We start from the raw sequence: 25,422 nt of genomic DNA, 5'->3' as shown, positions 1-25,422 counted from the left end.
CAGTTACAGTCACAGTGGAGAAAAGGATACGGTCCATCTTGACGAGTAAATGAGCGGAAATTGTTTTAAACACTCAGGTGGACATCCACCCATTTCTTGCATGTTATCTAAATGATTATGAAAAATTTTCAAAAAAATGACATGATAGGATAATATGTAATATATCATCTCACAAACATGCAAGTTCAAATTCGACTTCTACAAGCTGTAACAAAAATAACAAATTTGACTGTGAATATACACATGCTAGTTAGAGTTTAATTTGCTATTTTTGTTACAGCTTGTAGATGTCGAATTTAAAATTGCATGTTTGTGAAATGATATATTACATATTAACCTATCTTATATATATATTTAGAATTTTTCATAATCATTTAGGTGGCATACAAGAAACGGGTGGACATCCACCCGAGAGATTAGAATCAATCTCCGTTAATGAGCTGATTCATGATGTTCGAAAGCTCCTTCCTTTCCAACCAAAGAGTGCTAGAATTTGATGGGGACGTAGAAATGAGAGATCATTCACATCTAACAACATTCAGCATCTTTTATGTTTCACAGTCTGACGACATAGCACACTATTTTTTTTCTTTTGAGACCACTATCAATTTGAATTGGGAATCGACCTGTTAGCTTAGCTCCTAAAGTCTGAAATTTGTTTTTCTGACAAAGAAGCCAAATAATTTTAGTGATGCTTTTGTGGAATGCGTTCAGAGACTTTGGTCGGGTGGTTAGTTAAATGTTGATTTAACCGATGCTTAGTGTGCTGTAATTATGAGCTTCTACTTTACGTCTTGTGATTTTTCCCCGTTGTGCTAGATCTGTCAGAATGAAAGGTACAGGACTGTACCAGTTGGGCAACTAACACTGGAGTAATAATAAAAAGGCATGCCTCATCACTGGTTCGTCTAGCGTTAGTTTAAATTTCAAAAGAGGTCGAAGAAACAGAATACAAATATAAACAACACAATTGCAGTTGAGTGGCTCTATTCAGAAGCTTTGTTAGGTTTTGAAAAATTCTCTAAAGTTTGGTAGCAACAGCGTCAATACAAAAATTCAAGACGGACGGAATTTGTCTGCTCTGTCCAAGGAAAAATAAGTTTTTGGCAGTCTGTATTACTGCACACAATGACACAAACCAGCATTCTCCAAGGTGTTTTTATCTCGTGAACAATTGCATGATCCAATCGAGATAGCAACAGTGAATCTGAATCGAAACATTCTCGGAGAATCTCGGGTGAATGCTCGATGAATCACCCGTCAGTTGAATCCACCATATCTGCACATATCTTGAAAGCTTCAGTAGATGCCTCAACTCGGATATGTAATTAACTAGTGTGACAGTGTCCCAGGATCACCGTAGCTAGTTGCAACGAATAATGTCAGATTCTTGCTGGTCCTGGTCTAGTAGTGCTGCTGCTCAAGTATAGAATGATGCAGAGAAGGCGACGCTGATGCATCTGGAGGAATACGAGCGTGGCATCCGGTTCTGGGTTCTTTGATTCGGCAGCCTGAGAAAACAAGTGCGGTGTATGCAGAGCTGGCCAAAAGGAACAAACTTTGGTGGCCACACCCCAGCATCCCAGATTCACAGGAATCCTTTGTTCCTTCCTTGTCAAGCAGCACTAATCGCCTATTACTACTCTACTAGGATGCTCTGTTTGCCAGATTCTGGACTTTGATGATTGACTCTTTTCTTCATTCTGTTTCAGGGAACCCAACTAGTAGACATTCTTCCACCGGCTGCCATAAGTGAGTGCGTTGTAATTGAATAGTCTAGATAGATCTTTTGCTAGCTGGCTTATCCGTAACTAGAATTTAAATTTTAAAACTTAATTTTAAAGTTGATTTTGAGAATTTATCATATATATATTTCAATATTGTCTTTTAAATTTACTCCTACAACAGACTCTTGGACTAACACTCCCACTCTCAGAACCGAACTCGCAAAGGGGGTCTATCGATTCCCCATTGCAGAAGCTCCGTTCTCCGATACACGTAAACATTACGTCATTCAAAACTGGTCATTATACTATTTTGGGACTATTTAGGGCCTGTTTACTTTGATGCCAAAAAAAACCTAAATTTTGGCAATCTTGCCAAAATTTTGACAGGATTTCTTATATAGTTACCTAAATTTGGTAGCAAACTAAATGTAGCTACTTTTTTTTAGCAACTTTACCAAAATTTGGTAAGGTTGAAAATGGCATCAAAGTGAACAGGCCCTTACACCGATTTAAAAAGCTGAGAATGTGTTGTACTTAGTTTTACCGTAGAAAAAAAATCCAAAACGAAGAAGGAATTTTTTTTCCTATCTTGCTTGTTTTGCTGGGCCGATATTATCTTCTTCTATCAATCATAGACGGAATAAGTTCATCTGAGGTCTCTTAACTTGTCAACGTCGTGTAAAATGTGGGGCCCACCATTTTTAAATTAATTTTTTGGTGTAAACTGATATGTGGGCCCACAGTTTTTAATATTTTCCAATTACATTGCCACATAAGCGCCACGTCATGTGAAGACCGAGTCAAAATAGCCACGTAGGCGTCACGTCAGTGAAAACCGCTGTCCAAACCACCATGGGACCTATATTGCACCGGTTTTAAAAGTTGAGGGACCCATTGTATCTGGTTTTCCGGTTGAAGGACGAAAATCGGATTTGTTGACAAGTTAAGGGACCTCAAACGGACTTATTCCATCACAGACTCCGTACCCCGGGAGTCAGAGTTGGCCCATAACTGACACTGGCCCGTAGGCCGTAGTAGCTTATCGGTTAACAATCTCATGGGCTCAGTTTTCAACAGATCCTAACATCCCCGTACTATACGAGTCTACGACGATGACTATGCTGCAAAGCAAAGGAAAAGGCCAGTAAACCATATCTTTCGCTTTCGTCCGTATAAGCACGAAGAAAATGCCACCAAACACGCCCCTCGCGTTTGACGAGATTTCTGAAGCAATGAAACCGTCACGCTTCCTAGAAATCTTCCCGAAACGCACGGCACGACGAATCCGTGATGAATCGCTCGCACCCTACCCAACCCAACCCTCCCCGACTCGCCGCTCCACCGACTCGCGGCTCCACGCCGCAGGCCCCCGCGCGCGCAGAGGCGTAGGCGAGCGAGCAAACGACACGGCACGACAGTACGGCACCAAACCCCAACCCCAACACCGGTCGCGCTCGCGTCGCACCGCCCCGGCAGCCAAGAGAGAGAAGCCCAGGAAAGGCCAAGGTGATCGACGAGCGCACGCACGCACGCACGCGGCGCGGTCAGAAGGCCAGAGCGGGGGGAGAGGGGAGGAGGGGCTAAATCGGGGAGAGGTCTCCGTCATCTCCGACTCGCGGCGCGGCCCCCTCGCCGAGACCGACGGACCGACGCAACCGAGGCGAGCCAGCGATCGAGCGGGCGGGGGGCAACGCGTACAAAAAAAACTCCCTCCCCTTCCCTTCCCTTCCCTCTCGGTCGCGTCGTCGCGTGGTCGGCGAATATTCGAGCGGCAACGGCATAACACCATTGTCGCCCGGGACGCGCGCTCTTTCTCTCTCTCTCTCTCTCTTCCTGGCGATGGCGGCGGCGGCGGGGGAGGAGGTGGAGGCGGCGCGGTGGGCGGAGGCGGAGGACGAGAGGAAGGAGGGGCTGCGGCGGCGGCGGAGGTACGGGCTTGTGGAGTACCGGGCGCTGCCGGGCTACATGCGGGACAACGAGTACATCCTGCGCCACTACCGCTGCGAGTGGCCGCTCCCGCAGGTGCTCCTCTCCGCCTTCTCCATCCACAACGAGACCCTCAACGTCTGGACGTACGTTCCCTCGTTCCTTTCTCCGTCTCTCCTCCCCCCCTCTCGATTGATTGTGCGGTTGAATTTCCTGTCATGTGAGAAGGAGGTTAAGTTGTTCATTGCACGGGTAATGCGGTGGAAAGGAGATGTGACATCGATTTCTTTCATGGATGGATCTGTTATACGGAGCAAAGAAATTGGTCTATAGATCGGGCGTTCGAAACATCTCGTCTGCTTGTGGATGCTATAGCTTTATGTTTCAGGCTGGATAAATCCCATACAACATATTTCTTCTGGCATTGGGTATTTGAAGTCTGAATCTTGAAATATTAGGCTGCCCTCAAAATATCTAGCCATTCTGTAGATTTTTGCTCTTGTGCTTATTTACTAATTTATTTATTTATTTTATTTGAATATTCTCAATAGTGCATAGTTTTGTAGTTGTGTAAATTAGGGAGGCCAAGGCTTACAGTTTCTAAACAGTCTGGTATTCAATTTACCTACCTTTCTCTCTACTTTAAAGACTAAACTCAATTTGCTCATATGGATTCTCATGTTGCAAGCTGACATTAATTTGAAAGAAACGGGCAAGGAACTTCAACAACTAGAATGCAATAGAGGGACGACTCCCAGCTGGAAAAGCCTTCGTTTTGTACTTGACTGTTCATATCATGCAACAGGTCACAGGACCACCTAACTTATTGAAAGAAGTCCCCTGTGGATGATTTAATGCGTTTAATTGTAGTAGTTAATGGAGGACAGTGGTCTAGCAGTATTTCTTTTATCGGGATTGCTATATGTCATTCGAATGAAATTTGGGGATGAAATCTTACAGATTTTGGACCATTGGATCCATGCCAAGATTCGTGCACCACCTTCTCTCCTCCAACTCCGGCGGGCTCCCCTTCTTCTCCGGCGCCGGCGACACCCCAACTCCGGCAGGGAGCATACAGGTTAGGGTCTGGGGTTGGGGTGAGGGTAGGAGGGGGGTTGGGGGAGGGGGAAGAGGGGGGTTTCCTCGGAGCTTAGAGGGATGGCCGTGGGCGGTGTACTTCGGCGAGGCGGCGGCGGCGTCGCCGAAGCCGCAGGGATGGAGGAGGGTGGTGGGCCGGCATCAGCGGCGGGGGCAAAGCAAGCGTGTGGTTAGGAGGCGGCGGGCGGTGGTTGCGGATCCGGCGGTAGGGAGCCGCCGGAGACGGGGAAGACGGCGGGGCAGGGGCACCTCGTCGTCGCCGCCTCGAGGAGAAAGAGAGGAGGGAAGGGGGAGGGGGCTCGCCGGGGGGGGGGGGGGGGGGGGGGCCTCGCCGGCGCCGTTGACCCCTTCCGGCCAGCCGGCGAGGCGGGCAGCGGCGCGGTGGGGCGATGGCGGTGGCAGTGGTGGGGGATCGCGCGAGGACGAGGAGTGGCGGCAGCGTGCGATCTGAATTGGGGGAGGAGGAGAGGAGTTAGGGTTAGAGTGGTCTACACGAATCTTGAAGCATATCCAATGGTCCAAAATTTGAATAATAGGAGGTGGCATTTTTTGTCACATGATATATAGACAGCCCCTTCTTTTATTGTATTCGTTGCATATATATATCGAGCTCGAATGGAGATCAAGCAATTTGATTGGCATCATACAACGTTTATTTGGTTACTGTTATTTAAAAGTTATGTGCTCGTATGGAGATGTATGCATTCTGGAAAATTATGACTGTGGCAAGTGCAACTCCTAGGCGACATTTTTTTATGTAAAAAAGTTATCAATGTGATTAATGCAGGAATACGTCTGCTAAGTTACTTTTCCTGATATACTAAAGCTGTTTTTTAATTTGTGAACTCAGGCACTTGATAGGATTTTTCATCTTTCTTGTTCTTACCATATACACCGCAACACAAGTTCCAAATGTAGTAGATCTTCAAAGTCTGCAGCATTTACCTGATGTGCTGAGAAACGCTGATCTTCATAAGATTCAGACAGAACTTGTGGCATGCCTTCCTTCGTTACCTCACCTTTCTGACTTGCAAAAGCTGAAGGATGAATTGAAAAGCTCATGGAATTCAATTGAGGTGCTTCCATCATTGTCCCGTTGGCACCTCTTGGAGTTACTATCAAGTTGCTTGCCGCACAGATTTACTCATTCCAATGAAACCAGTCTGTCTGTTCTTGTAAGTAGTCAACATTTTCCCTAGTTTATTACTCACTTATTATGCTACTAGTATGTTATTTCAGATATCGCAAAATTAATGATAATATGCTGGCACAATTTTCAACCGGAAATTATTACTAGGGATGGAATATCAATTCGCAATCGTTTGGTTTCTTAGTTTATGCTAGTTCGTACTGATCTGATTTCATCTGACTTATGACAAAGTTTAGGCCATGACCATGAACAAAAGTTGAGTTTATGCTAGTTTAAGCTGATGCTGACGAAAGATTTGGTTTCTATACCATGACCAGTAAAAAATATAAAAACCAACAGATTCCTAGGCAGGTCACTGCTTTACTGGAAAATCAGGATCATTAAGAAGTTGCAACTTTATGATTTTGAGAACCCTTTGTTTAGTCAGCACTCATTTTATTGAAGGTGTCTAGTTTTACAAACACTGGCACACAATTACACATACAGAGAACAATTGTATGGTATGACTAGATTTTATCTAGACATTTTTGTCTTCAGAAATAGCAAATAACATTTTCTCACATGTGATTATTTGATTGAAATTTTGGAGTGAAGGTCATTAATTCAGTCCCCGTCATCTTATATACCCCCGGTTTTTTTTTTTTTTATGCAGCAAAGCATGAAGGAAGATATAGCAAACATGATTGCGCCACAGTTGATTAGGCCAATTCCGAGATGGCCATTTTATGCCTTCTTGGGAGGAGCAATGTTTTGCCTTCTTGCCAGCAGCACATGCCATCTTCTCTCCTGCCACTCCCGTCGCCTTGCATACATTATGCTTCGCCTTGATTATGCAGGCATTGCTGCTCTTATCGCAACATCATTCTACCCTCCAGTATACTATTCTTTCATGTGCTATCCATTCTTTTGCAACCTGTATCTCAGCTGCATAACTATTTTAGGAGTGGCAACTATTGCTTTCTCTTTACTCCCTGTTTTCCAGAACCCTGAGTTTCGGACCATACGAGCATGCCTCTTCTTTGGCATGGGTGCATCCGGCGTGATCCCTGTCATTCACAAATTGATCCTCTTTTGGCACCAACCAGAGGCATTGCACACTACCGCATATGAGGTTCTGATGGGCCTTTTCTATGGCATTGGGGCACTGGTGTATGCAACTCGGGTGCCCGAGCGCTGGATGCCTGGAAAATTTGACATTGCTGGTCATAGCCACCAGCTTTTTCATGTGTTAGTTGTTGCTGGAGCATACACACACTATCATTCTGGACTGGTATACCTCAAGTGGAGAGACGTGCAAGGCTGCTAGAAATTATGTGTGCTCGTAGGATGTGGATAGATTGTAGGTGCCCTGCTTGTGTCCCGAAAAAGAGGACCGCTGATTCTCTCTCGTCTTCAGAAACAAAAGATGACTGTTGTTGTTGGCCAAAAGACTAGACCTGGTTTGTTGTAAAATGTAACGGAGGACTTGCTAGTACTGTGAGATACAAATTGATAATGAGTGATGATCGGTACCTGTAAACTGTGGTGTGGTATTGGCTGATTTTTCAGGGTGCAACTCACTTGATAAATCAGGCCCTATTATTCCCAGAAAATAACTATTCAGTGATACCACAGCCCCTGCTGTGCATCTTGTGCCGCTATTTATCAGCTTGCTCAAGTTCAATGCACTACATAAATTGTGTTTACAATAGGAGCTTGGGAAGTGAAATGAATGTTCAGGTAATGTCCCTATCGAACGACCACCGAAACCATCATCATTCATCACCAATCATGAGATCCACTCCCCGATTTGCTACGGTTGTGGGCAGCAAAACGAAGGAAACCACCGGCCTCACCGGCTCGCCTCGCCTGTGCGGTCACCATCACCGGCTCAATCTGCCATTCTGCCGCCTCCAATTCTCCAAGAACTTAAGGCCTTTGGGGCTCCACGTTGAAGTCGGATGTGTTTCCTTGCAGCTAGTACGATGTATTGCTGCTAGTATCTACTCCTAGTTCACAGGCCGTGCTGCTGGTTTTCTGATGGACTCACGAAGTCGCACACGTACGAGTGCACGTTAGAGACGCCCGTCCAAGGGCTAGATTGCTTGATGGACTCATAGCTGTGGGCTGTTCAGATGAGTAACCCATTTCCACCCATCGTGCCAAGATCATGTGCCGGCCCGACTGCGATGGCGACACACAATTGTCGATTGCCTACCACAAACAGCTAGATCTTGAAGAAGAAGAAAACGACGAGATTTTTTTTTGGCATCTCGACTGCGCCCGCTAAGCCGTGACGTTGATCGTGATGAAAACTTGACATGTCGAGACCCAGAGACAGCTAACCACTATAATTGCTGTAGGTGGCCCGTATTCTCGCCTCGCAACAAACGCACCCACACATGGATCTCCTCCGGCGAGTCGCCGTGGTAGCCGTGCTCCTGTCGCTGCCGTCGCGTGGCCGCTCCGGCGGCGGCGGCGGCGATCTGCACCCGGTCGTGCTCGTGCCGGGGTACGGGTCCAACCGGCTCTACGCGCGGCTGACTGCGGCGTACGAGCCGGCGGCGCCTCGCTGCGGCGCGCGAGAGGGGAAGGATGAGTGGTTCCAGCTGTGGCCGATCGACGCGGCGGCGAGCGAACCCGCCCAGGCCCCCTGCCTCGCCGAGCAGATGAGCCTCGTCTACGACCCCGTCGCCGACGACTACCGCAACGTCGCCGGCGTCGTCACCAGGGTCCCCTCCTTCGCCTCCACCCGCGCCTTGGTTGGGTGAGTATCACTGTGTCACGCTGTCACTGTGTCAGAGTATGTCTTACGTCGTACTAACAATCGTACGCACGTGTATCAATGCCCGTGCATCACCAGGTAGATACTCCTAGATAGATGGGCAGCCAAAATTTATCGGAATTGCTAGAAAACTTGCGACAGTTTTCTCCAAAGAAAACAGTCGAATTTGCAGCCCTTAGATCCGCTCCGTGATTCGTGCGTGCAAGAAGGAAGAAAACAGCTAAAAATATTGTCATAGACAGTCGAATTTGTAGCCCTTATATCCGCTCCGTGATTCGTGCGTGCAATAAGGAAGAAAACAGCTAAAAATATTGTTATAGACAGGAGTCGCACCTAGGCCCTCCCCTTAAACAGGACAGCATAACAACCACTAAGCTAGCTCAAGTATACGTTGAATGTGAAATTACATTTTGGTTGCATTTTACTTACGCTTTAATTAACTACACAATTAGTCCCCTGTTTTCATCTAATTTTTGGATAATCTTGTTATATTTCACTCTCTTATGGGCTTGCTAGCAATGACGTCGCTGTTGGATGCAAAGGCTAAAAAAGTTTGAATGTTTGGTACCTCGTTTCTGTCGAACGTCCTATACGTATTCACGTGTTTTAATCTACTTACATAGCACTTACACTCTAGTTACATAGTAGTTACATAGCACTTACATCCTAGTTACATAGTAGTTACATAGCACTTATATCTCAGTTATATAGTAGTTATATGATAGTTATAGGGTAATTACATTGTATAAAATTAGGATTTGCAATTTTTTTAAGATCATGCGTATTACTTTTGAATTATTTTTCCCTTATATATGTTGACCGAATTCTTACCATTGAATCAACCTTGGCGTAAGATTAGTGGTTTGTACTTGTGTGGACCCGTTTCAACCATTGATGACAGATCCTATGGTTGAAAAATTTGAAAGTTTTGAGTCTCAAAAACTGTCGACAACTCACTAACTACTTCCAAATTTATTTACTATTTATTTATTCTTGTCTGACTGGCAGGTGGGACCCACTGGTGCGGCAGCTGGAGGCGATGGGCTACCGCGACGGCGGGAGCCTCTTCGCCGCGCCCTACGACTTCCGCTACGCGGTGGCGCCGCGGGGCCACCCGTCGGCGGTGGGCGAGCGCTACTTCGCTCGCCTCACGCGCCTCATCGAGAGGGCGAGCCGGCTCAACGGCGGGCGGCCTGCCGTCGTGGTGGCGCACAGCTTCGGCTGCGCGCTCACGTACCAGTTCCTGCGCGCCCGCCCGCTCGCCTGGCGCCAACGCTTCGTCAAGCACGCCGTCCTCCTGGCCGCCGCGCTCGGCGGCTTCGCGGAGGGGATGGACGGCCTCGCCTCCGGCGCCGGCTCCGGCCTCCCCAACCTCGCGCCGCCGGCGAGGACCAGGCTTGCGCGGAGCCAGCAGAGCGCGCTCTGGCGCCTGCCGACGCCGATGGTGTTCGGTGACCGGCCGGTGGTGGTGACCAAGAACTCGACCTACTCCGCCAACAACATCACCGAGTTCCTCGACGCCATCGGCTTCACGGAAGGGGTCCAGCCGTACGTGACACGGGTGCTGCCGATGTGGCGGGCGCTCCCGGCGCCGATGGTGCCGGTGACAAGCATGTACGGGGTCGGTGTCAGGACGCCGGAGACGTTCGTCTACGGCGAAGCTGGGTTCGAGGGGACACCGGAGGTGGTGTACGGCGACGGCGACGGGAACATGAACATTGTGAGCCTGATGGCTGCGGAGAAGGAGTGGTCTGGGGTGGAAGGCCAAATCTTGAAGGTGGTCAGGTTGCCAGGTGTTAGTCACGTTGGCTTCTTCAGCGATCTTGCTCTCAAGAAAGTAGTTGCTGAAATACAGAAGGCAGTTAGCAGCATAGAGGTACACAGGAAAGAGAAAATCTTCTCTTTTCTGAATAATTTTGAATTTACAATTCCTGTGCCACTAGGACGATGGTGATGTCCATATGTCATTACTGATCCGTGCAAATAAATAATAGCAATAATTTTGGCTGCTGTAAGTAGGCAATTTATGGGTGACTAGAAATGATATGATTTTTTTAGATAAGTTAGTTTGGTACCCCTCTAACTATGGTTGATTGTCGGGGTCTTTACTGTAACAGTGAAGGATGTTGATGAAGCCGAAAGATGCACGCTAAGGCTGGGGCTCTTTGATCTCGGTACTGCTTGAAGCTGCTGAGAACTTGCACTCCGAGGTGGGAATGGAATGATGCTGGCTTACCTTGCGAAGGATTCTGATCTTAGTGTTACCTATAGTGTGACTGTATTTAGTTTCTGGTGTTGCTGCTTAGTTGTCTAGGTAGGCTAGTTGCTTAAGAACCTCCTGTCTTTTGGGTGACCTATGTGCCCATGGTGCTTAATAGGTAAAGCTGGTTTTGCCTAGGTGGGACTTATGTTTCTGTGAGAATGACTAAAGTTTAGTCACTCCTTCTCAAACACTACCCTAGTATCCATCTTTTCTGCTTTCTAAAAAAACAGGGCTATGTAAGAGAACTCTTTTAATCACTTGAATTAACATCCACTCGTTTATTACATATTAATTAATTAGTTATGATTTTTTAAAAATATCAAGATAGATTAATATGTAATATATCACTTCACAAATATATACAGGTTCAAATTTCCAACTTATACAAGCTATAAAAATAATAAATTTAACTATAAATGTATATATACTACCTAGAGTTTAATTTGTTACTTTTTATAACTAGTCGTCAGAGTACGGAACTCCTTTAACAGGAAGCTATGCGCTCCCTAGGTGAGTTTAGCTAGGGTGCAAGTTTCAAGCTCAGGTCATGATCCTGCGAAGGGAATAAACACAAGCGTGTATACATATTCGGCTCGTACGGATACGTAATACCCTATTTATGTATGGTGGACGATGGATGGTGAAGAGGATTACAAGTAAGATATGAAAGATTCTAAGTGAGAAGGAGAAGATCTTTGCTCGCACGGTGTTTGGCTAGTCTAGAAATGTGAACCCTTTTCACGGTGATATGGATCCTCCTTTTATACATTAAATGGAGTCCACAATACTATTGCACGTATGCAGGAGTGGGTCTCACTTCTCTAAACTTAATATACTTACTCTTGTTGTTGTCCCTTCAAGCCAGTTGGCCAGATGTGACGACCACAGCTACCAATTGACAAATGGAGTAGAAAGGCAAAAGTCTTTGTTCCAACTTCCACGGGTCCACGTGTTAGCAACAATAGTCAACAACGGTGCCCCCGAAGGGAGGATGTTGAGGACACACCACGTCATACGTCTCGTTCTCTTCGGGACGATGTGCATGCAAGGCACTACATGCACAGCCACATCTCCTATATTTGTGGATGAGCTGTGCACCGAGTTTGCACCACCCCACAATCAATGTAATGTGATGATTTAAAAGTAACCACGGTACTAAGTCAACTCTCCTTAATAGGGTAACCCTCTAAGGAGAGCCTAGGACGTCCTCAGGACCCTAATTAGCTTGCTTATTTGTGTAGTGATGTATTATATATTAATATATCATGTCATTTTAGAAAAAAAAAAAGATAGAAATGTAGGATATGTACATATACTAGTTAAAATTTAATTTATTATTTTTGTTACAACTTGTAGAAGTCGAATTTTAATTTGCATATTTATAAAGTGATATGTTGCATATTAATCTATTTTATCAAAATTTTATTATTAATTTATTATCATTTAATCGATATGTGATAAACAAGTGGACAACCATTCAGGTGATTAGAATCCCTCTTCGGGCTATAAACCTTTCCTCTTAAAAAAAGGTAGGATATTTTAGTTTGCTACCGTATAGAATCTTTGCCAAAATTCTGGCAAGACAAGGTGGTCTGGTCAGATACTCAGATAGCAAAGGCCACAAAGCTCCATTGGAAGTGTGGAAATTTTGGTATGGTTCAAAACTTCAAATTGCATCGATTCAAACCAAACGTGCCTATGACTCTTTGCCACCCAACGAGGCTTCAATAGAGTCAGGACAGACGGGCTAAAATAGTTGGGCTTTCTGGCCCAACATCAGTCATAGTCGGCTTCGTCAGCCTGGATGACAGCCGAACACTTCTCTTTATCGAACGGCTCCAGTTATCTCTTCTAACATGGGCTGCCCATGTGCACACGCCCATGCGCTACTTGGCACAAGCCTGGAAATCATCACTTCAACGAAGCAACGAACACTTGCCCAACATGAAACTGTCAGATGTGCCCGCTTTCGAGTCGTCTACCCAAGGAAATGTCCCTGTAGCGCACGAACACGACAGGTCGCGATTTTGCGAGTGCTCGTCGTATCGTTCGTCCTGTAACGATTTCGCGACGAGACGGAGCAGCAGCTAGCCATCTAGCGAGGACCACCATTATCCCGCGGGCCCTTTCGATGGGCATCTTTCGGCCCCATTACCCCGCGCAGTGAAGTTGATGGCGCTAGGCCATCCGGGTCCAGCCAATCGGAGGAGGGGAGATGGGCCCGGATGCCTGTGTGGTTCCAAGTCCTGTCGTTGGTTTGGCTCTTTTACGCCACTTCCACGGTTTCAAAGCAACTGGATCTTCTGCAGATCAGTACAGTGGAGTTAGCTGGAGGCCTGGACCTTTGATTTCTTGAGATTTTGCTCAACATAAATGGCGCAGGTTATCTGTCGTTTCTTTTTCTGTTATGGCCATGGGTGTGAGTATGCTTTAGGTCTATCATTTTCATCAAACCTTTGTGTCCCCGTCAGTGGTATAAGCTATTTAGAAAAGCTTGAGAAATTCATGTGTTTACTTCCGGACATTGTGTTTTTGACTAGTCCATTTAAAGCTATCTTGATTTGTAGGGAAAACATTTGAATCTTGGAAGATTTCAATCTATAGAAAAAAAAATCTTATGAAGTACTTTCAAATAGAGAATTGAATTGTATCCTATCTTTAGAAATTACTATGAAATCGACAACGAAAAGTTAGCAAGAGCTTAAACGGATTGAAAATTTTCATGTGAGAATATTACATGTGTTAGTTCTTACGGTCTATTCATACGATCATTCTTATATTTTTCGAAGTTTGTTTTGCAATTGAATTTCTATCAAAATTAATTTTTTTTTCTATTCCTTTATGTTTTCGATCCTGCATTTTAAAGAGCTTTAGTTGATATTTTTTTCCACCGATCGATTCGGTAGCACCTGATGGACATATATTTTCTTTCCAAAATGGTCCAGAGCCGGGGAATTTCTTGTAGCGTATAGCCCCAAGACCGTGGGATCCATACCAGCCAAACGAGTCCCCTACCGGCAGGGCAAGGGAAGCAATCAAACGGATCCACGTCCACTCCGTCAGTTCATCTCTTCACCACCACCCACCTCTACGACCACGATTACTCCTATCATCTTCCTCTCCCTCCCTCTTCCCATCCAATCCTGTTAACAAGTGTTAGCTGAGAAAAGAAAAGAAGCGAAAGCGTTGCTGCTGCTAGCTACAAAAACCCGACCAGCACTGGTCCTTGAGAAAGCGAAGTGCAACAGATCGATCAAACGCTTGGTGAGGTCACGGTCAAAGCGAGGAGGAGGGGAGCGAGGCACGGAGGAGGCAGCTTGCAAAGGTGGTTGGCAGCACCGAGAAATGCCCTCCTCGATTGCTGCTGCTGCTGCTGCGTGCCGTCCCCCCCTCACCCTCCCCTCCCCTCCCCTCCCTCTGCCTTCCGCTGTGCTGGCCCATCCGCCCATGGCACATTGGCATGGCTCGCTCGCTGGCTGCATCCCCCACCCCAAACCTTGGACCACATTGACCGGTCAGACAAGAGGCCTCAACCCCACCCCGTCCCCGCGCGGCACACCGCACACCGCGACCCCCCGTGCATGCGACGCCACGCGCTACGGTTTCCGTCTCCTCGTGAGCCCCAGCGCCGCACACCACACGCCCTGTCGCGGTGTCGCCCCCGTCCTCCTCCGGATTAGTAGCCTACGTCGCTGCCTCCGGATTATTTTGATTACTACTACTAGTAATCAGACCCTGTTTACATCCTCTGATAAAATTTTACACACTATTACATTAAATATTTAGATAAATGTATGAAATATTAAATATAGAAAAAAATAAATTACACAGATTACGTGTAAATTGCGAGACGAATCTTTTAAATCTAACTATGTCATTATTTAACAATGTGGTGTTACAATAAATACTCTATCTATACTTATAAAGAAAATCGTTTAGGATTTAGATTTATCTTGAAAAATACTTTCATAAAAGTATACATGCATCGCCTGGAGCTTAGCGTGATGATGATCGTAGCAGCAGCGCGCGGTTAAGTTATTGCTGTTCGGGTCGCGCGGATGCCGGTGCGGGGGCTGGCTATCTCGGCGAGGGGGAAAGCGACCCTGTCTGCCTGATGCTGCGCTGATTTGTTTTATGGCTGCTCAGACAGCTGCTGTTCTTCTCCTTTGTGCTTGTGGTACTAGAGTTGGAGTACTATACTAGTACTACCAATTGGAGTATTTTAGCCGGGGGGTTTATAAGATGCTCGCTTTCTGCCTCTGAGGGACAGACCGGATTAATTAGCAGCGCGCGCATCGCACAGGCTTTTGACAGTTTTATTATAGTGCTGCTGCGTCGTCCCAGTGACCGTCAGGGCGGTTTTGGATGCACGTGGACGCTGACACTAACCTGGAAGATGGGTTCAAGGTGGGTGCGTACCCATGCTGGCTCAATGCCACTTGAATTCACAAATGTTTCGCCCGGGTGAGGCCATGTACTGTAGTACGATGGTTTGATTCAGGTATAGGAAAGCTTTGAAAGAAATGATCGTAAAACTAAAAATAAAACCTCGTAAAAACACATGCATAAAAAGACAGAAACCAAATGCCATACTAATTGGATTCCTATGAAATTTCATAATTCACAAAAAAATCAAAACTATTGTTCGATTGGCACGCATGAAAATCGCAAGAAATCAATACACCTGAAGAAGAAAACATGAGGTGAGATTTCACTTTTATTTTTAGACAAATTTGCTTCTGCTATTCCATAGGAATTTTACAAGAATTGCTAGAAATCGATCATTTGTTTCAAAGGATTTCATGGAGTTATTTTTCTCAGAATACAAATCCTCTATAAATTATATGGAGTGAAGTGCATGAGTGGTTCTTAAACTTGTACGGATGTATCATCTAGATCCATAAACTTTCAAAATGCATTTTTGGGTCTCCAAACTTGTCATGAGTATCATATATGTCCAAACGGGCCCCAACCTACTCCGTGAGGTGACGTGGCATGCCATGGTGACGCTTACATGTCATGATCCACATGCCAGTCATATAGAAAAAATAAAATTTAAAAAGAGGGGGGAGAGAGAGAGAGAGGAGAAAGTGATGTTTTTAATTTTGAAAAAATAAATTAAAAAGGAGAGAAGAAAAAATATGTTCTTATTTTTTTTCTATATGTGTTGACATATGGGTCCTACTGACACGTAGGCGCTAACATGGCATGCTACGTTAGCACATGGAGCGGGTTGAAACCTGTTTGGACCTATATGAACCTGAGACAAGTTGAGGGATCCAAAAAATTCATTTTGAGAGTTTAGGGATCTAGGTGACACATCCAGACAAATTTAGGGGCCGCCCGTGGACTTTACTTAATTACATGTTATTCCTTTATTTCAAAACCCGAATTTTTTATTCATAATAATTAATAATGCAGAAATTAAATATATAATAAAGCAAAGTCATTTTTTACGAAAATAGGAAGGACGCTATTGCATAGGGCGTCCAGGTGTGGACGCTGTTGTAGACAACGTCCAGATGGGGACGCTTCTTACAAGGGCGTCCATAATGCTGCAGTTGAAGACCCCAAAGAGCCGTCTAATTCACCGGACTAGGGCCTGTTTGGTTGGTGCCCTGAGTGATGAGCCTGAGAAAAAAGCATGTCTGGGTGGAAGAAAATCTATAAAATGTTTTCCCTGATCAGGCATATAAGAGGGTTTGTTGTTTGGTTGGTACCCTGGACAAGAAACGAGCCTGAGAGCATGGAACCATGTGAAAGCAAACAAGAAAATATAAAATATTGCAATCTCAACCGGTTAGTACAAGTAAACATTCTGAAATGACGCCATGCAGCTAGAATATTCCAACCTCACCTAATCTACCTTCTTTAATTCGGTTGCCTGAGTCAGGCCACCCAATTCAAGTGCCTGAGCCAGAGCAACCACGCCTATGTCCAACACCTTCTCAGGACTTGAACCAAACAGACCAATGAAAATGTCAGGCATGCTTCAGCTCAGCCGAATTTGCTTCAGGGCAGCAACCAAACAGACCCTTATAAGATTGGACTTTGGATCCAATCACACACTCTGCCTCGTTACTCCTATGCAGACTATTGTCTCTCGTTGATTGCTTGCTTGCCGAGCAGGCACCGCTCTCTACCTGATCTGCCATACAGGGTCGCCATCCCCCGGCCCTCCTTCAATGCTTCCGCTGTTCCGCATGACGGACACTCTACTCGGGGTCATATGTGAACAGCCGCCACTTTTATTTTGAGATATTTGATTAGTTTGGTTTTTGTTCTGGTCCATTGTTTACTACGCATCGAGCTCTCTGCTGACTGAATCTTGAGAAGCGGCCGTCAGATGAACTGTATGCGAGGTCTTCGATCGATGCTTTTTTTTTTCCTTTTGCAACAGGCCAGAGATTGGAAGTCATCGGGCGACAGATGATCTGATAGAAGGAGGATGTTTGCGTCCTACCCTTCGTAATTTTGCATTCTTTGTAAACTTTCTATTGCAGAACATATACACCTGAATACCAAGATCTATGAATTGAGCATACTTGCTCGGCCAGCCACCTGGAGTGAGACGATGCCTGGACTTGCTGTTAGGAATCAAGAGGGGTGGACAGACGACGCAACACAAGCCGGCACGAGTGGGTTATTGTTCCAGCATGACTCAACCAGAACGTGGATAGCGGCTGCGACCTCCTGGCGTGAAGGCAGAAAGCGGCGGCGTCCTCTCCGGATTCGAGAGCCTTTGAGGTGAGTTGAGGTGAACTGCAACGGCAGATTCCTGACGTTGTGGAGGCGGAAGCCGGAAGGCGGCTGCTGCAGTCTCCCAGAGTCGAGGTGAACGGCGGGCATGGCAGCACCTTGCCCGAGCCCTGCACCAACATTGGGCCCGAGGAGAGGAGAGTCGACGATGGCGCCTCTCCGCATGGCGGCATGGGCGCCCCAAACCGAGCCTGGACGTGCTTCGGTACAGCGTCCACCTCTGGACACTTCTCAGAACAACGTCCAAATCTGGACGCCCTTTGAAACAACGTCCATCCTATTTTTACAAATTCAATTTAAGATTTACCACTTATTTAATTCAAGACTTATTAATTACTATAAATAAAAAATTCGGAATTCATAATAATTAATAATGCAGAAATTAAATATAAAAAATTCGGTTTCAAAACGACTTCTCATTTCTCAAATCATCAAATTCCCTATGTTTTGTGTGTTTCAAGTCACCTTTGTCTCCACGCCCTGTAATTCCAGTACTCTGCTCACGATTGGTTGGTCCTTGCAAGTTGCAACCGCTTCGGAGAAAAACAGCTGGTTTGCTTACTGAAAAATCAACGGTGGCTGGAGCAACGTACTGGCGTACCAGTACTACTACTCCACCAACATACTCGTAAAGGAAGTCGTTTAGGACAACGACACGGTCTCCAAAACACAACTTTGACTTTTATTTCTATAAAAAAATATTTATTGAAAAGTGATATATGTATACTTTTATAAAAATATTTTTTAAGACAAATCTATACATATAATTTTTACATTTTCAAACTCAACAACTTGATAGTTATTCATGATTTATATTCCCAAGATTTGACTTAAACAATGTCCTAAACGAATTCATTTATGAATATGGAGGGAGTACTTCATTCGTCTCATATTAAGTTAATTTTTAGCTCCTTTAGTTTATCCCAAAATAAGTTTATTTTTAAGAACAATCATTGTATTGCAGCTTGTGAAAGTAAGGACTAGTTGTAATGGGATAAGATAATGCAAGGAATAATTGTATTGGATTTGATAAAATATAGGCATTTTACTATTGTTGGTTTTATATTGGTATGTGTGGAATGAGTGAAAAAAAATATTTCGGGATGGATGTAGTATATTAATATATACAACCAATAAATATTAAAATGATTTCTTGGGTTCTTTAACCGTTTAATTTAGTACATCAAGATTACAAATAGGTATTAAACTTTTGGGAAAAATCAAAAAATAAAATGGATCTTAGTACCACTCATATATATTTTATTTAATGTGAGTATGTATTAGGAAAAATCAAGAAAATGCACTTTAACTCTCCATATGCACAAGAAACGAGAGTTTAACAATCTCTAAATACTTGCATGCATGCATACTTAATTTGTATATAAAGATGTAATAATACTACATGTGAAACAAGAAACAAAGGATATATGATGATTAGTTTCGAATTTCTAATTTTTGTTTATATATGATGATCAGTATGGAGGGAGTCCTAACGTTACTTTGTCACGTCAGGACCGTGCATGCATGGTGCCCATGCCAGCAGGCGACCGGTTGCCCTGTTTACCTGTAGTCGGGCAAAACGGAAGGCGCTCCTCCCTGCGCTCGCACGTTGGGTCAGTCAGTCAGCTCGTCAGTCCCTTCCGACTTCCGTCCACCCATCCGTCAGCCCACGCCACGCGCATGCGCTGTCGTGCGTGCTCCGTCCTCCCCCCCTCCCGTCCCCGTACGTCGCTGCTACCGTCGTCCCCGCCTTTTCCAGGCCTCGCTGCAGCCACCCCGGCGCCGTTTCCTCGCCAGCGGCGTCGCATGCCTACGCCACTCCAGGGCGCAGGCAAAGCCAGCGGCCGGTAGGCGGCTGTGCGAAGAGGAAGACGACGCGTCTCCATCCGTCCATCGACCGACCCACCCCCGGCTCGCTCCGGATTGACTTGTCGTCGTTGTTATTCCTGCCCCGTGTTTAATGCTCCTGATCGATCGCTTCGATTCGCCCTTTGACCCGGGTAATCTGCAGGGTACGTACGCACGGGGTACGTACTTTGCATTGCATCGCATCGTGTGGCAGCTGGGCGTTGAGATCGTGGCGTTTTAATTTTTCTGTACTAGTACTAGTAGCCGTCGTATGGAGCCGCTGTGCACAGCGTGTGGCCGGTCAAGGAGCTCGCTCTGGACATGTCCGGTTAGGCTTTACTGTTTCGCGTACTGTTACAGACTTTTCCCCTTTGTGTTTTCCTCTTTCTCCTTTTGTTTTTCCTCCCTTCGTTATCTCTTTCTTTTGCTTGAGAGAAGAAATCTGTCCTCTCGTGGTCTTTGGTCTTGGTCATTAAGACATCCTTCCGCAAGAAAGAGGGGCTCCAACCTGGCATCAATGCACGTGTGATGTTTTGCCAACCTTTTTCTCTCCCCCTATCCGATTGTAACATCTTTTCCTTCTTTCCTAGCATGTGTGTAGATCGGCTTCCCCAAAGACTTTAAAATTCAAATCAACATCGTTTCCTATAATAACCCTAGTACACCTGATAACTCTCGAAGAGTGTTTGATAAACTAGGGAATTGTAATGGAAGACACTAAAAGTATAGTTAAATTTGATTAAATTATATTTTCATTGACACAGTTTTCTTTTATACCAAATATATTTTTAAAATAAAATTGGATTTCATATATAATTTTGAGCTACTGTTTCTCTATATAAAATTGCACTTTTTTTCAGTAAAACAATTGTATTGTAGGAGTATATAAATATACTCACCAATTTACACCATTTTGATTTGGACCCAACATAATCTAATGGTCTAAATATTTTTCTTTTTCTCTGACTAGTGTAGGAATTTCTGACATCTAGAGTAAAAAACATGTGCAATTTTTTAGCTCTATTAATAATATAAGTATGAGATTATCAAGTGTGAATTGAACGGTGTTACAATAAAAAGCTAGAATTATATTCAATACACAACACTTGTTTTATTTTCATAGATACAATTATATTGTATTTTTGACCAATGTATTTTAAAATAAAATTTGATTTAATGTACAAAATTTAGCTTCTGTTTTCATAGATACAACTACTATATCATCGAACAACGTTGTTACGTTCTGAACCACGATCTTATGGTCTAAATTGTTTTGTTACCTGTGGTTTTGTTTTCAGGGCTCTAAAGCAAACGTTGTGGTTTACTTTTTTTTATATATTTTGAAAAAAAGTTCTTTTAACTTTTTTAGTAAGGTGCAGATTGATATTCCCTCTGTTTAAAAATATATATTTAATTTTCACTTATCCCATACACTCAATAAAAAAACAGAATACCCACTTTAATCAAATCTGAATGCATTTACTCATTAATTTTACAAACTCCAATAAAACAATCAATTAAAAATAAACAGATTTTGAGACAAATTAAATACTCCCAGATACTCACAAATTAAATCAATTCCTAAGGGCACCCGCAATGGTTATCGATAGGCTCTCTACAAAAGATCCATGTCAGCATATTTTCCTACTTGAAAGAGATTAAATAAATAGAGAGTAAAGCTATCTACTAAACTGGAGATAGTCTATAGAGAAAAACGAGTCAATGGATTAGAGAGCTATAGATACCCGTGTAGACATACTATTGAAGTGGTTTACTATTAATCTAGTCTATTGCTAAGATGTATATATTCTATAGATAGCACCTTACTTTACCATTACGGATGCTCTAAGTTCCCGTACTCGCTGTAGACCAAAGAGAACATGATGAGTGGAGTATACTGTGAAAACTGATAACAACTGTGCTGCCAGTCTGCTACTCGTACTGAAGTTTAGCATGACTGCTCCAGTGATTCCCATGGATTTGATTAGGAGCGGCGATTGGCTAGGGTTTGAAACTTTGAAAACTGATCTGCGGCGATCAATGCGCGGTCAGAGCTGCCCTCGGGAGAGCGGAACGGTCAAACGGGGGCCGGGGGCACCACCTCCGGTAGCGTAACGTGAGGGTCGCGTGCCACGAGGAGAGGCTGTTTGCTTCGGTGATGGATGGTGATCTCACCGCACGTGCGGTCCGCGTGCCGAGACCAATAGTACAGTGCACACATCACGGCATCACGCTCGCTTCCGTCTGCGCTCCCTGCACTGCTCCCATTTTCCCAGAGGTAATATAGATTTAAAAATAAAAGCAGTGTAGTGTGAGTTTAATAAAAGTAAAATTTGGAGGCGGCACCATTTGTAATGGGAATGAAAATCACATCAAGCCTAGCTAACGCACCATTCCCTGCTATAGATTCTACTCCATCTTTTGTTGTTGTTGTTGCGCTTTGGCATAAACCAATTTCCTCGTAGTGGAGTAGCAGCAGTGAAAAAGAAAAAAAATCAAAAATCAAAATAATATAATGCCAGTCTGCATGAGCAGAAATTACTCCATAAAAAACTGGGGAGAAAGGACCAGCTATGGGCCCACCTCACAGGCAGCTTGTCAGTGAGTGTGGCAATGTCTGGTCCCCACTCTTCTAATCCAATCCCCTCACTAGTCCTCCCTCCTCGGTCATCAGTCATCCCAACCCAAACCACCAAAATGAAAAGAAAACCCAAATAATTCCATCAGGATATTCTTGCTCACACATACACACACCCTCTCACAAGGTCACAGACTCATCGCCCTTGCAGCCTTCCTCTCTCTCCTCTCCACCCACTCTAGCTTGGCTTGGACTAGATCTCACATTTTTTGTTCAGTTTCTCTCCACGCCACCACTCCCTCCTCCCTCTTCCTCTTCCCCTTCCTCCTCACCTCCCATTCCCTCAGATCTTCCCCCATATCTCTCTGTCTCGCCGCAGTCCGCCTCCCAATCTGAGGAGCTTTTCTTCAGCTCAAGCTTCTTGCTCGCTTGCTCTCTACTATCTCTCCTTTTGACTCGTGGCCAAGCTGCAGAGGAAACCCAAAATTCCAAGAAAAGCAACAGGTCAAGAAAGAGGGAAAGCTAAGGTGAGAGGAGAGGGGAGGAAGGAAGGAAAGAAAGATGGTGATGATGGCGATAAGTCGCCCCATGATTCGCGCCATCATTCCGTCTCGCCCGAGGCCAGTGCGCTGGTAAAAGGGCCTCGCCGTCCGTCCGTCCGGCCGGCCGTGCGGCGCGCGTGGAGGAGGTGGTGGTGGGTGCGGAGGTGCGTGCGTGAGAGGGGCGTCTTGCCACAATGCCGCAGTACCAGGAGCTTCCCTGCGGCGGGCAGGTGCTCGACATCGACACCGCGCTCAAGGACGGCATCCTTGGGGGTGGCCCGGAGCTCGGGGACGCGGCGGCCGGGGACGGAGGGAAGCAGCCGGTGGAGCTGAGGAAGATGATGGACGAGCTGGACGCGGCGGGGGACGGCGGCGGGGACGAGGCGGTGCCGTCGGTGTTCATCTGCCCGATCTCGCTCGAGCCCATGGTGGATCCGGTGACGCTGTGCACCGGGCAGACGTACGAGAGCGCCAACATCTCGCGGTGGCTCGCCCTCGGCCACCGGACGTGCCCCACCACGATGCAGGAGCTCTGGGACGTCACGCCCATCCCCAACACCACGCTCCGGCAGCTCATCGCCGCCTGGTTCTCCCGCCGCTACACCCGCTTCAAGAAGCGCTCCGCCGACTTCCACGGCCGGGCCGCCGAGCTCGTCCACGCGCTCCGCGGCACGGCCGTCCCGAAGAGGCAGCCCCTCAAGGGGCAGGCCAGGGTAGCCGCGCTCCGGGAGCTGCGGTCCCTCGCCGCCGCCCACCAGTCCGTGACCAAGGCCATCGCCGAGGCCGGCGGCGTCGGGCTGTTGACCTCCCTCCTCGGCCCCTTCACGTCACACGCCGTGGGGTCCGAGGCGGTCGCCATTCTTGTGAGCGGCGTGCCGCTCGACGCCGACGCCAAGGCCGCATTGATGCAGCCGGCGAAGGTGTCGCTCTTGGTGGACATGCTCAATGAGGGTGCGGTGGACACCAAGATCAACTGCGTCCGCCTCATCCGCATACTCATGGAGGAGAAAGGCTTCCGGCCGGACACAGTAGCCAGCCTGAGCCTGCTAGTTGGAGTCATGCGCCTCGTTCGAGACAAGCGGCATCCGGACGGCGTCGCTGCGGGGCTTGAGCTGCTCAATTCGATATGCGCAGTGCACAAGCCTGCAAGAAGTTTGATTGTTAGCATCGGTGCGGTTCCGCAACTAGTAGAATTGCTGCCAGAGCTGCCAACGGAGTGTGTAGAGCCAGCCTTGGATATCTTGGATGCGCTTGCCGCAGTCCCGGAGGGTCGGATAGCGCTGAAGGATTGCCCCAGGACGATAACCAATGCTGTGAGATTGTTGATGAGGGTTTCAGAAGCATGCACACGGCGAGCTTTGTCAATGCTGTGGGTGGTGTGTAGGATGGCGCCTGAAGAATGCGCGCCGGCTGCTCTAGATGCCGGGCTTGGGGCCAAGCTTCTCTTGGTCATACAGAGTGGGTGCGGACCAGAGCTGAAACAGCAAGCGTCCGAACTGCTCAAGCTGTGCACCATGAATTGCACATCGACGGTATTCATCTCCAAGTGCAAGCTTACGAAGACAATCCAGTGAGTGGAGTTTGGAATTGTGCTGTTCCGCTTGTGATTTGGGTCGATGGTGAATGGTTCACCTGTTGGGTCTCACATAATCTGAAGAAATGGCAGCAATTAGCAATTGGCAGTCGACAGCGTCTATGTATAGATAAACTTTGCAGTTATGCAGAATTTGCCATGTCATCTGATGGCATAAGGGTGGATGATATGAGTAGATTGTGAGACCTGTGGCCATGTTATCACTGTCCAGCGAGATGATGCGTATCGCAGCATTCAAAATGCAGCATACACACAGCTAATTCAGTGGCAAGCAGGTGGGATGTACATGCAAATTGATGAGGATTTTGGTCAGCTCAATAAGCACTCGAGGCTGGGAGGTGGTAAGTACAGCCAGTTTTGCCATTAGTAGTAGAAAAATTAAGCAAGAAACCTGCTGTTTTAGATTTTCGGCAATGTGGGTCTTTCAGGGCTGTAGATGTTCTTCCTTTTTCTCATCTTCGGTGTAATTGATGGTATAAACTGGGTAGAATTGTATACAGTACTGTTGCTTCATAATTGAAATACACATTGCCATAGGCCATATCTTGGAAAAAATTGGAACTCTTTGCTGCATCTTTCATTGCTTTGATCATCCAGTAAATTTTTCAAGGATAACCTTTGTCCTGTAGCATATACTGAAAAGCTTCAGGCGGCGTTCCTGGTGCTGAAATTGAAACAGTAGAAAGACGAAGTCCAGTGTCAGCTTGTGCTGGTGCCACAAGTACTACTGTAATTAACAAGTATAGTATCAGATGGCCCAGTTTGAATCTAGAGAGCATAATCAGTCAAGCAATTGTAGTCTTCTTGTAGATTTAGCCGCACACTAGCCTTAAAAAGGGAGAAAACAGATAATTTGGTTTAAGTTCTTTTCTGATGATTCAGCAAATAGTCGAGAATTGCCAGTCAAGGTTGACAACAACACCAAACATTCATTTTCCTGGATTGCATCTACTAGTACTCTCACTGGAAAAGCGGGTCTTTGTATATTTCACATCAGGGGGCTGTCTTATCTAATCTCAGGGAAAAAAAACCTTGGTCATCAGCAAGGACAGATAAAGCCATTGCAACGCCTAGCATAGGGTCACTCATCTATGATCAGGAGTAGGCTATGCTCAGTACTTTTCCCCTTTATACGTTGCCAATCGTAAAGCAGATGATGGGTGCTGGTGCCGC

The 25,422-nt window shown here is 45.9% G+C and overlaps 3 protein-coding genes across 4 annotated transcripts; all 3 read left to right on the top strand.

Annotated features, from left to right (window-relative positions):
* The first annotated feature begins 3,066 nt into the window (after positions 1–3,066).
* On the top strand, positions 3,067–7,562 carry LOC127767118 (heptahelical transmembrane protein ADIPOR3). Its single transcript, XM_052292346.1, has 3 exons — positions 3,067–3,799; positions 5,602–5,926; positions 6,554–7,562. The coding sequence occupies exons 1-3, from the start codon at positions 3,567–3,569 to the stop codon at positions 7,205–7,207; spliced, it is 1,212 nt and encodes a 403-aa protein (XP_052148306.1). The 5' UTR covers positions 3,067–3,566; the 3' UTR covers positions 7,208–7,562.
* Positions 7,563–8,100: 538 nt separating this feature from the next.
* Positions 8,101–11,196, top strand: LOC127767117 (lecithin-cholesterol acyltransferase-like 1). Of its 2 annotated transcripts, XM_052292345.1 has the most exons (3): positions 8,101–8,647; positions 9,674–10,541; positions 10,783–11,196. In XM_052292345.1, exons 1-3 carry the CDS (start codon positions 8,283–8,285, stop codon positions 10,783–10,785), a joined length of 1,236 nt encoding a protein of 411 aa, XP_052148305.1. In that variant the 5' UTR covers positions 8,101–8,282; the 3' UTR covers positions 10,786–11,196. The 2 variants fall into 2 exon arrangements, with proteins under 2 accessions (XP_052148305.1, XP_052148304.1); XM_052292344.1 differs by lacking the exon at positions 10,783–11,196 and having other exon boundaries at positions 8,117–8,647; positions 9,674–10,767.
* Positions 11,197–22,265: 11,069 nt separating this feature from the next.
* On the top strand, positions 22,266–24,748 carry LOC127767661 (U-box domain-containing protein 75). The gene has a single exon (XM_052293067.1). It carries the CDS (start codon positions 22,850–22,852, stop codon positions 24,227–24,229), a length of 1,380 nt encoding a protein of 459 aa, XP_052149027.1. The 5' UTR covers positions 22,266–22,849; the 3' UTR covers positions 24,230–24,748.
* The last annotated feature ends 674 nt before the right edge of the window (positions 24,749–25,422 follow it).

The sequence above is a fragment of the Oryza glaberrima genome, chromosome 3 (assembly GCF_000147395.1).
Source record: "Oryza glaberrima chromosome 3, OglaRS2, whole genome shotgun sequence".
Classification (NCBI taxonomy): domain Eukaryota; kingdom Viridiplantae; phylum Streptophyta; class Magnoliopsida; order Poales; family Poaceae; genus Oryza; species Oryza glaberrima.
The sequence above is the reverse complement of the archived record's forward strand: the minus strand, read 5'-3'. Positions and strand labels throughout refer to the sequence as shown.

What these genes read in the sequence shown, in the direction of transcription:
- LOC127767661 (XM_052293067.1), top strand. Translation starts at nt 22,850, where the DNA reads ATGCCGCAGTACCAGGAGCTTCCCTGCGGCGGGCAGGTGCTCGACATC.
- LOC127767117 (XM_052292344.1), top strand. Translation starts at nt 8,283, where the DNA reads ATGGATCTCCTCCGGCGAGTCGCCGTGGTAGCCGTGCTCCTGTCGCTG. An exon ending in TCCACCCGCGCCTTGGTTGG is followed by an intron (nt 8,648 to 9,673) that starts GTGAGTATCACT and finishes TCTGACTGGCAG; the next exon opens with GTGGGACCCACTGGTGCGGC.
- LOC127767118 (XM_052292346.1), top strand. Translation starts at nt 3,567, where the DNA reads ATGGCGGCGGCGGCGGGGGAGGAGGTGGAGGCGGCGCGGTGGGCGGAG. An exon ending in GAGACCCTCAACGTCTGGAC is followed by an intron (nt 3,800 to 5,601) that starts GTACGTTCCCTC and finishes TTGTGAACTCAG; the next exon opens with GCACTTGATAGGATTTTTCA. An exon ending in AAACCAGTCTGTCTGTTCTT is followed by an intron (nt 5,927 to 6,553) that starts GTAAGTAGTCAA and finishes TTTTTTATGCAG; the next exon opens with CAAAGCATGAAGGAAGATAT.